General features: G+C 43.1%; 1 protein-coding gene across 1 annotated transcript in view; it reads left to right on the top strand.

The window, feature by feature from the left end:
* Window positions 1-10594, top strand: part of LOC107188919 (hemicentin-2) — a 242200-nt gene extending 231606 nt beyond the window's left edge. The window contains exons 10-11 of the mRNA XM_015577317.1: window positions 5131-5309; window positions 10361-10594. Coding sequence (XP_015432803.1) covers window positions 5131-5309; window positions 10361-10594 — 413 coding nt within the window. The remainder of the gene's footprint in view (window positions 1-5130; window positions 5310-10360) is intronic.
* Window positions 10595-11692: the final 1098 nt, after the last annotated feature.

Consider the following 11692-nt stretch of genomic DNA (forward strand, 5'->3'; position numbering starts at 1 on the left):
AGAAACGTACGTACATCGGCTGGAGAGGCTCCAGAATCAACAGTTTCCCACGTCCCGGCGCAGTTTATTTCTCTCAGGTCATTTATTCATAGCCGCGGGAATTTTAAATTATAATAGGGACGCGGAAGATCTGGAATTTCTTCACATGGTTAACGCCGATCTGCATAATGCAAACTGACGTGTGCGTCGCATGCAGCTTGGCCCGGTAAAAAATTCACGCGAACGACCGCCGGTTACTTCGGCTTTCTTTTATCCCCTCGTCCACGTCCGCGACTGGCCGTGAGGGGTGTGGGGAGGGAAAGTCTCAAAGGGAGGACAAATAATTTACCCCAGATTCCGAGATTAATCTCGCGTCCCGTGCGCGACTCTGTCGACACAGTTCAAGAGGGATGGGGGAGACTGTTTTGCATGTCGGACCGAAGAATTGGCTTTGCATAAAAATTGTATACCAAGATATACTATTGATGTCTGGCTTCACACAGCGCTTGAATTTGAAATGAAAATTAGCGACCAGAGTACACTCCACATTTTGTCAACTGTACAGTTAATATATCTACTTTTTTTCGGAGTGGAACGACGAACAAAAAATTCAGACTGGAAAGAATGGGGAAACAAATTATTCGTTTTACATGATAAAAGTGGGAACAGAGGTATTATAGTATGGTAGTTATTTGTTTGTCGGACCGTTACAATTTTAAGTCAGGGGAAATTGTGATAGTATACGAGCTGAGTCCTTGGTCCGAAGTACCGCAAGTAGTACTTGAATTTTCCTGGTACTTACGCCTGGCGTTCTACCTTTGACGTCAAAGCAGGGCATGTAATTTGACTTCTATTGTCGTTATAAAAACACAGCTCTCATATGACACGTTAAGCACTTCGAGAATGTGGGATTCTTCACTCCACTTCTTTCACAGAATTTATAAGGTATACCATCCTCTCATTTTGCAATTTTATGGACTAATGGCTCGCAATTAATCGTATAAATTGCGATCTCTTTAAAAAATTCATGGAAAATTGGGAATTCTATTCATTTACATGATACTAGAATGTTACAAAATAGACACAAATAAGAAAATCAATTAAAGTACAAGAAGAGATTCATATAACTTTGCAAGTAAAAATAAAATTAGATTATACTTCACTTTTTACATGAATTCGCATGGGAACATACCGAAGTGAGAATCACCGATTTCGATGCAACTCTGTGAAAGAGTAAATCACAAAAATATTTAACACGTATTTCTTTGTTACCTGCAATTATTCATCATTCAATACTACCCCAGACCTCTATCTTCTACCCACATTATTTAACAATGATTCTCCAGACCTCCACAGACATTTCCTCGACCAGAGTTTATAAACAGCCCCGTGTCAGCCTACCAGAACACTAACCACGCGGAATTTCACTGAAAAAAAAAAGACTAAAAACAAAAAAAACTTCCCAATAAATAATGAACATCGTGAATCCTAACGGACCCGAGCGAACGGGAAAAATTCCACGGGTCCGTGGTTCATCGAGTTCCATCGAGAGAGAGAGAGGCTTCCGGCTGTATCGAGACCGACTGTCGGTGCAGAACCGGGGAGCAGGTGGGACAGGGTTTGATGGAAGGGAAACGAGAAACGGGGGAAAGGAGACAGACAGTCTGTGCTTTCGCCCTCGCCGCAGAAACAAGAGGCACCGCGGCGAAGGTATTCCAGTAATTTCAGTCGTAGGAATATTCATGAGCAGCCACGGCCGAGTGTACTGTTCCGCTTCTATTCACCGTTGCAGATGGGCCAACCAGGGTCAGAAAGCTTGCTTTACGAAGCAGGAAATCCATGCAGATGAGAACGGCTAAAAGGAGCGGTAAGGGGACGGGGGAAGGTACAGGGGGTTGGGGATGGTGGGGGGGGGGGGAACAGTGGTCGCGCGGCGAAAGAGAGACGGGAATCGTCGCGGCTAACCGGCCGGCATCCACGCTTCAATTAGCTAAAGTGCAGGAACAATGCTAGCGATGCGACATCCGGTGGTTCGTCACACCGGCAACTCGTCCAATCATTGCCCCGATAAGACTACGCGGATGATCGCGAAATAGATGGAGAAAAGTCTGGTGGAGCGGGAGCACTGCAAATTGCAACGTGGCGCGCGTTTCGGGGCTGCGAGTAGTCGTTGGAACGGCGGAGTGAATATAAACGGCTTGCTCGAGCGGAAAGTTTTCGAGAAAAATCGATAGGTATGACCGTATGTTTCGGATCTTGCGGTGGATTGTAGGGAATTTGAATGGGACCGTGGTCTGAGCCGAAACTGGCTTAATCTACTTGGTTTTAGATCAGCTGTCTGATTGGCTATTGACTTGTATTACTTGACCGTGCAGATGTGGGCCATATGCTGATTATTTGATTGCGTATGCATGTTACATTGATTGTCTGATAAGACATCGACATCATCTACGTGCCTGGTCAGACATAGACATCATACTCTTGCTTGATCGGTTAAGGAACTTATTCAGATTTTGTATACTTAATTCTCAGGCTACTTCAGAAAATATGATTACACTGCGGATGTTTGTGTAAATTCACAATTTTAGACATTAATCTTTGAATATATCAGTGAGATAAAAATTGATAATAATTTATAAATATCATTAAGTTTTATTGTAGTCTTTATTTGACTGCATTTTGTATATTAAAAGTAAGTTAAAAGTATAAACATCTGCAATGGTATATCTTAGAGTGGTCTCCTAAGGAACTATGTTTACAATATTTCTAGCACAATTACACGTATATACTTTGACTGCATCTGTATGAATTATTATTTCTAAAGTGATATAGAGTTAGTAATTATTTGAGATTGAATATAGGGAATAATTTTATATACTTTTAGTTTTATGAACGTTTTAAGACTTATACTTTTATCTCCAGCATGCTCCGTTCCCGAAGATCGATCACGAATAATTTAAGTACCCAACACAGATGAATTCGACGTCGAAATGAAATTTTATTGCCGATTATCGTGAAGGAAACGTCACAATCCATTAACTCGCATAACTCAACCGAACCATTGTTCAATCCATCACACGACCCATAACTCGTAACATTAGTCTCACCTTCCACGTGGCATCATAAAGTTCAAATAAAATTCTGGTAACAGTAACTTATTCCACCAGTAATTAAACAGAAACTTCTTTCCCAGGTAGATTAATTGTATTCCTTAGATTATTTGTAATTTCTTTCAATAATCTGGTATCACAGTTTAAATTTAAGACATTTTTCTACCCTACTCTTCTTTCAAAATAGCAGCGAACATTAAAGAACGAGGACAAATATCAGTGTAATCGTATTCTGATTTCTTGAGAAATAAGTATTGCGTTCGACAAAATGTAATAGATGACATGGTACTACTAACAAAATTTCACCAATTAAAATATTAGATCAAATAAACCAACAACTATCGCCGACAGTAATTATCATATCCACGTAATCACTCGATCAAATCATCGTACCGCATTCATTTTCGAACAACCACGCCAGTATAAGATATAATTTCTCGGTCTAAGAGCGACTGTCGAGCAAAGAGCACATCGATTCGTGAGATGTCGCATTAGCGAATCAAAGGAGGTCCCCGGGAATGGCTTCTACGAAACGGTCCGAACGTAACGATAACGTTCGAACACGAATCGGGCCCGGTCGATTCGTTATCCTCTGCCGTGACCTCATCGATTCACGATTTCCGAATGTACTTCCGTTTCTGGTGGGGCGTTACGACGGGTTAACGGCGAGCAACCTGTCGTCACCACTGGCGAGGGGATATTTTGACGTGACCGTTAGAGGAGGAAGGGTGAATGAAGCTGTTCCTGGGAATCACGATCGCCTTGAGGCTTTGAAATCGAGGAGGCCGTGACTGCAATTTACACTGCTATGCAGGTCGACCCGAACGTCGCCTATAGGCTGCTACCGGGTCGTCGAGTCGCATTGTCACGCGGCTGGGACTAGTTTCGATCATCGAGTGTCGTTGTGTTTGCCGAGGGATCGTGTGGAACCCTCTGAAAAAAAAAACTAGTAAATCAAAAACGTCGCGTTTTAACCGCGGAACGGGCGCGAAAAATCCCTGCCGATGTTTCCGCAGGATGGACTGTACACACGCGAACAACTGAACCATAAATATTTCTTTTCTTCTTTCTTTGTTTTTTTTTTTTTTGCGAAAAGAGCCAGACACGCGGACTGGAAATAAATAAATTCGTCCTGCAGTCATCCGACGTTCGACAGGAACAGTTCATGGTATAGTTAACGAATGACATGTATAAAAATTTGTATAACGGCTTACGTCGTATGGACGTTTAACGAGTAAACAAAACGGTTGTAAAATTGAACGCCTTTTAAATATCTTTTGTGACTCCACTGTTAAATAGTGCATCAAATTCTGGCAGTGAGTAGTAAAATATTTCTGTTTGTCTGAATTTCCTAATTCCCGATACATTGTGTCCCTTCAGGGAAGACAATCGAGTGCAATGGGTTAAATTGAACGATTTTAGATAAATCAAAGAATTATAGTTATTACTAGACTCTGGTTTTTATGCAAAATGGCATATTATGAAGTAATTTATAAGGACAAAAACAAAAGTAGAAATTTCTTTCTTATTTGAAGTGTCTTACTGGGTTAAAAGTAGACGAGAAAACTTTAGTTATTGCTGTTCTTTAATTCCTGTTTACTGAATTTTCGTTACGTTGGACGGGAGGGTATTTTCGATTCGAACCAACCCCGACTTCTATCTAAGAAGACACGTCAAAATACTATTCCGATTGCTCAATCGCCAGAGTTCAATATCCAAGGTACATTCCAGTTCGCGTCATTTTCATTCAACCAACTTAATTAAATTCCCTTCCACGTATACACCCGGGTATTACTGACAGCTCATCTCAATCTGCAATTTAACAGGGCTTATGGCAGATTACGTCCCTTTGAATACATACTCCAATATTTTCACAGTTAACAAGATGCAAAGCTTTCTGCAAGTGCGACAGAGCCAAATAGCTGGATTAAAGGTAGTAGAATCAAAGGGTGGGTCTCTACTGCTCCGACAAAGACGGTTCTATTGTACATGCTGGATCGACAAGGATTTAACGGGTTATTTGTGAATTTTGTTGTTTCAGGTCGACCCATGCTTCATCCGCCTAGCCAAACGGTGACAGCAAAGGAGGGTGAACCATTGAGCATCGTCGTCGAGTTCTGCGCGGAGCCCACATACACCAAGGTGATGTGGCTGTCCGAGGAGAACGTGTACGTACCTGGTGCACCATCCAGAGACGGAGTTCGGGCACTTGCTGTTGAGGTTCGATCACTTATATTACCGTTAACACGTAACTATTTCTCGTATACATCGGAATGACGCTGAAATAATATCGTTCCCACATAGTACCTAAGTTCCTATCTTCCTTTTGTCCCAGACTGTATCCCTTCTACACCAGACGCGATCATCTTTGATCCTTGTTTAATCTTTGAAAGACGGTATGTGGGTTTACTTAAACCCTGGATTTCAGGAATGTCACGTATCGTTTCAAATTGTAGCATTTTATAAGAAGACCTGCATATATCCAAGAAACTCGTTTCGGAATAGATCTAAAGATAGATGTTTAACGCCAGATTCACACTAACGGTCAAAGGACACGGTCAAATCACGATCAGTCTGAATTTAGAACTTTCTATTACCGCTAGTGTGAATCTGGCTGAAGGATCTATGCAAACCTAGATAGTGTCGTCTATTGGATCATGAAAAACATCTGCCTTCTTAGAGTTAAAGACGATCGCCAGTCGTCGTTGGTTCGAGCAAATGACCGTCAAAGTTAGATCTGTAGGATTGCATTGCTGTATATTGAGCTTGTCTGATTACAGACGTCCTATTCTACTTCAGCCAACAGAGCTTTCCAATTCAGAGCGTCCTGACCTGATACGATCCTTCCTTCATTTCCAGCTCCAATAAATCCTACTGTAGAACATGGTGAATCATTGTTAGAGTTATATGAAATAGAAGAAGAAAAATCCTAAATCGGTCGATTTCTTCTTCTCCTATACAACTGAAAGCTTTCCTAGTTCTACTCGTCCCATTAGAAACAGTCTACTTCCAAGTCCTATCCTATTCACGGCACCGCAAAAAAGAACAGAAAATATGCCGAATTGTTTGACCTCTTCCATTCAACAATGTTCCCCGCGTGTACTACCCCCGCCAGATCACAAATTACGAAACGTCGATGTGCCAGAGATAACGGATTTCGAGGCAGTCCACGAAGAGACCAGACGAAATCGAAGCACAGCTCTCGTCCTCCACTTCATCGTCGAACGTCGTGAAAGTTCTTCGCGACGGTGCATTTCGCGAACAAAGAATCTTCCCTTGGAAAACGGTTCGCGTCGACGGTGTTGTGCTTGCTCTCGCCGCGCTCGACCTCATTGTTGGCCGTCTGCAAATACATTAAGACACCCTGCAGCTCGTGCACTTTTGTTCCCCATGGCCCAACCCTCTGTGGCGCGTCGATCCACGGAAATTTCATCGGAAAAGTTCCCTGAAACCAGTGCGAGATCACCGTAGCGCGTTCGTCGAAAGCACGATTGATAGTAGTTAGTACGTGATTTATCCCGCTCGTTCTCTATATCCCTTGTTATCCGGGGGCTGCAGTAGCGGGTAATTAATTCGTGGAATTGCAGCTCCTCGGCGAGGTTTAGCCCGGAGGGTTGGGAGGCAGGGAGGAGGTCCCGACGCGGCGCGGACCGGTGCACGTGTTGCGGTGAACGTAGTTATTTCGACCCAGATTCTATTTTGAATGCCAAGCTGTCGATACTGGCTGCTCCCAACTATTCCGACGAAGTTCCGTGTGAAAAATTAATAAACATCCCCGGGATTTTCATAATTAGAACGAGCCGGGGATTGGTGTCCACTTGTACTCGAAAAGACATAGATTGAAGTTACGTATTAAGTCAGTCAAAAAAGTCTTCCCAGACCCTTAAAAGCGGAACAACTTATTAAAATTGAGCCAAGTGAGTTGAGTTTTGTTTTGTGAAGTTAGAATGATTAATTTACTAAACGATGCGGCAAGAAAATTTTGAGAAGATTGCAATTGGTCGAAATCGCGACGAATATAGTATGGGTCGCTTTTTATTACTCTTTTATCTGAGACTGTAATAAAAATTTAGCAGTTCCACAGTCGTTATTATGCTTGTCTAGTCCAACGATTCCCTTTTCAGTTCTCTGTCACAGATGAAACACGACTGGTAGTGAACTTGAAGGGATAGAAGTTGTACACTACTTGGTTCGTAGCACATCGATCGAAATCCCGTGCCTTAAGCAAAGAGAGAACTTAGTTTGCCTGCCCAAGTGTGATCCTACTTCCGTTGTCAGGACAATCGTAATCCCGTCCTTCCTGTCGAGGCAGGTTGCTCTTATTCTACGTGTCTGACCACGTACGGTTTTAATCCTCTTGTATGAGCAGAGTTCTGAGAGAACTGCTCTCAAGTGCAGTTCGCTTACCTTGATCAATCTAGGACGGTTCTACTAATCGGTCTGACCATATACAATCCAGTAGTACTGTGTACATAAAATAGTCCACTAGTGGCATTTTCTATTTCTCCACAATTGCTACATATATTTGAAGATACAGTGAATCATCGATGGGCGTTCGAAGACTCCTCGACACTGACTGTTTAGACGTCATCCCCACCACTGGCAGCTTGACTGGTTCCACGAAAAATTCCCCTACCCCAAAAGGTGGGGATAACGTCTGAACAGAGTGCCGAGAAGCCATCGAACACTCGTCGGTGATTTACTGTATCAAAAACCAAATATTGTAATATATTACTGTTGTCTGACCATACACTGTCCAGTACTACTTATATCATCAAAAGACTCAGTAGTACCGTGTTCCATTCTTTTCCTCCACAGTCCCTACATTTCTTCGAAAATATCCAAAGTCGTGTACTGTAAATTCTCGAATCATTCCGTCCAATTCCGTCGAAGAACATAATTTCCCATTCCGATATGAAGTACTGAAGTCCAAGTGCCAACATTAACTCTCTAAATCCTCGATATCCAAGTTCCTAACCCGTTCCCGCGAAATCTGGCAAGAAAAAACAACCACTGTCACACTCCCCCATTGTTCACAGCTGGATTCGTCATTTACTTTGCCACTCGAGAAACGTACAGAGGATGGGAACATCCCGTGATCCGTCTTCATTGTGCAAAACCAATAACCCCTGAATCCCAACAAAAATGATCGCTCGACCGGGCGGATCGACGACCTAGATCGGCCTCGTGTTCCAACCGTAAAACCAGAGGGTATATAATTCTCCTCTCTGGCTAGCTCGCGCGTGTCAGCGCGAAAGCGGCCGTCGAATAATTAAATACTCCACAAACAGGCTCGACGAAGGTCCGTAATTTTCCCAATAAAAAATCGACGAGCTTGCGCTCGCGATGGAACAATCGGACCCCGGTCGAACGAATTAAGGACGACGTTCCCTGCGCGGAACAAAGGAGATTAAAAGTTAATAAAAACAAACACGTGGCACAGGTGCATTAGCGAAATCCCTGTAAAGCTATGCTGCGCATTCTTTCTTTTCCGTCCACTCCCTCCAATCGCGTTCCCACAGCTTCGCGGGCGCGCGCGCGCTTTGCCATTATTCCTGATTCCTCGAAAAGAAAAGAAAGAAAAGGTACGGCTAATCCGTCTTTTGTGCGACCATCTGCCTGTCCTCGTCTCCTGGGGAAAAAACGATGCGACAGAGAAACAAGGTGGCTGGGGAAGGGAATCGACGCTGTAGAAACGAAACAAGCGTCGACGCGCACGAATGAATCCGATATCGCGTTTTATTCCGTGGTCTCGCGTATTTTCACCGTTATGCAACAAGCGTTCCACTGTCTCTCCGATGCACTCCTGTTTCCCCTTTTTTCACGCTCTGTACCGTCGACAAGACATCACGCTCCGCTCATTCGACGTCCGTTCTTCCCACCGTTTTCGTCGCGGTACAAGTATAATTCCCGCATCAGGAAGATAAAACTGTTTGCGCTGGCAAGCATGTATTCGTCAACGACGGATTTGACGTTATCGGGGGCGTGCGTGGTGAACTGCGCTTCTAGCGAAAAATTAAGTCAGAAGTACAAAATAACATTTTTTACGTAAGGTTTATCAATATGTATTACTGTAGAGTCTCTAACAATTCTTAAATTCGAGGAGCGTAATTATTGAATTTTTCTGTAGACGCAAAAAGAAGATAGAGAAAACAAGTTTCGCGACGGAAAGAGTAAGTAATAAAAGTCCCAGAAGAAAAAGCGATGGAAATCAGATGTGATACGGACAATTGAAACGGGGACATAGGGCGAAGCAGGAAGTTTTCAGTTTTCCCGCGGAAGTTTCACGCGGAAGTTTAAACGTATGAACCAAAGCGGAACCTGAGCAGATAAGAAAGACAGTCGAATCGACGTTATCGAGTACGGGGTTAATGAGCTCAATGCGATAAAAACATTCCACCGGGAACTCGAGCAGCTTCGAGATCGAGGATTCGTCGTTTCGAAGTATGGAACTTCACGTTTAATTAATCCTATACTCGAATGAGTCCAAAAACCACCGATGTTCCATTTTAAACGTTCGCATTCTGGCAATCCAAACGTATAATATCCCTAAGGACCATGAATACCCACCTTTAAATACGACATATCTGAAATCATAGAAAATACACAACCGTGATATGATAAAAATCTTAGATTGTAGAATTTTTTACCTTCTATTGTGAACCTATAAATGTTAAAAATTCATGTGTTATATAACTGCTCAAAAGTGTTTATATGTAATGACACCAGAAATTTCTTTTTAAAGTTAATAGAAACAGGGTAGATGCAATTGAAGTAACAGTGGTGGCGATTTTTAAACATTGATTTTTACGGACAAGTAGCTATTATTAAATGTGCCAATAAGTAATCCACTCGGACATTCGAACTCGTTCTTGTGAAAGTCTGTGATCTATATTGTTTAATTTGTACTCGTAATGACATACCCACACTCTATATAATTTTTATCCAGTGAAATACATGAAAGATATTTGTAATTTAAACGTACATCACCTCGTAATCGAACAATACAGTGAATTACTTATTGGTGCACTTGACAAACCACTTTTAAAATCTTAGTTCCTCCTTAAACAGGTTATAATGATGATAATTATAATTATCATTTTGCTAGAGGCTCAAACGCCACAAAGTGCCCAAGTACTTCCAAAGAATCACATAATTCTTCACGGTGTTTCTCAAGAAGAATTAATCGAAAAATCGTTATTTTTTCCCCGATCGACAGGAATCGTCGTGAAATTCATTTAACGTTCACGTTCTCCTGTTTACCTTTCCAGGACGGCGGCACGGAGTCCTGTTACCGGACGGTGCTGAGCTTCGACACGATTCAATGGTCCCACGCCGGCGAATGGTTGCTGTTGGTACGCTCGTCGGAAGGGATCGCGGACGCTTCCGTTTTGTTGAACGTGACACGGGCCTCCGAGTACAGTCACGCTCACTTCCGGTCAGCGAGTCTCGCTTGCCTGTCGCTTTGTCTGGCGTTGGCCATTCTGCAGGAGCACCGTCGCTGAGGAGGATACGGCTGGGTTCACGTTTTCCAGAACCGACGAAAGATATCTCTTAGAAACGAATGAAAAGGATCGAACGAAAGCCAAACCTTCCCCCCCCCCCGCGCACGATAATAGAAAGGAGAGGGAGGGGGGAGAAGGACGATGGTTGTGGAACAGAGTTCCGTCAATATTCCACTTGACTTCGATAATTGTAAATAATATATAAAAGTCACGAACAACGGGCTGGAGAAACGAAAGCGCGAGAAGAGAAACGCGTGTGTGAAACGGGGAAAGATCGAATATTATTCTCGTACGGACGACGTCGAATCGACGAAAAAATAGCAAACGGAACACGCTTGTATTCGCGTACCTTTTTTTTTCACTATTTTTTTCTCTCTCTCTCTCTCTCTCTCTCTCTTCTCGATCGTGAAAGATAACACATGCACACAGAGCACGAAAGGATGAGAGCGCATTTAAACGGGGGACCCTTTTATCGACGCCTGTCGTCGTCGATGATCGGAGCTTCCGGGCGACGATAATCCGGCCTCGACGTTCCTTAACCTGTGGATCTCGTTGCGAGACGTTTTTTTTTTTTGTCGATACTACTAGGGATTTTCTAGACGTGTTAGGTAAGGGTATCGTATAGGGTGATCGGATCGAGTTAGCGCGGTATACGTTCGTCTTTACTCTTTTTCCTTTTCTACCCCTTCCCCTCGTTACCCGTTGCGTTCCGTGTTTTTGTTCGATGCCTTTGTTCCCGCGACGGGAACCAAAAAAAAAAAAAAAAAAAAAAAAAAAAAAAAAAAAATAGAAGAAAAAAGAAAAAATTGCCAGAATAATGACGAGAACGACGAGTCGGATGGCGATAGAGAACGAAACAAAATGGAGGAACGCCGTTTATAGTGAACCGATGCTTTTGGAGAGCGGACGTCTTTTGCGCGGCTTTAAACGGGGGAAGGTCGCGCGGACAATTGTTCAATGAACAGAGAGATGCATCCTGTGCGTAGAGAAAGTTTTATAAACATACTTCGCGCCCATTTCGCAACAGTCGATTGTCGTGGGCTCCCGACACGATTGGCCGATGGAGATATTAACGTAGGTTACGCGTCACGCGTGTGT

This window comes from Dufourea novaeangliae, unplaced genomic scaffold (assembly GCF_001272555.1).
Source record: "Dufourea novaeangliae isolate 0120121106 unplaced genomic scaffold, ASM127255v1 scaffold125, whole genome shotgun sequence".
Lineage (NCBI taxonomy): Eukaryota > Metazoa > Arthropoda > Insecta > Hymenoptera > Halictidae > Dufourea > Dufourea novaeangliae.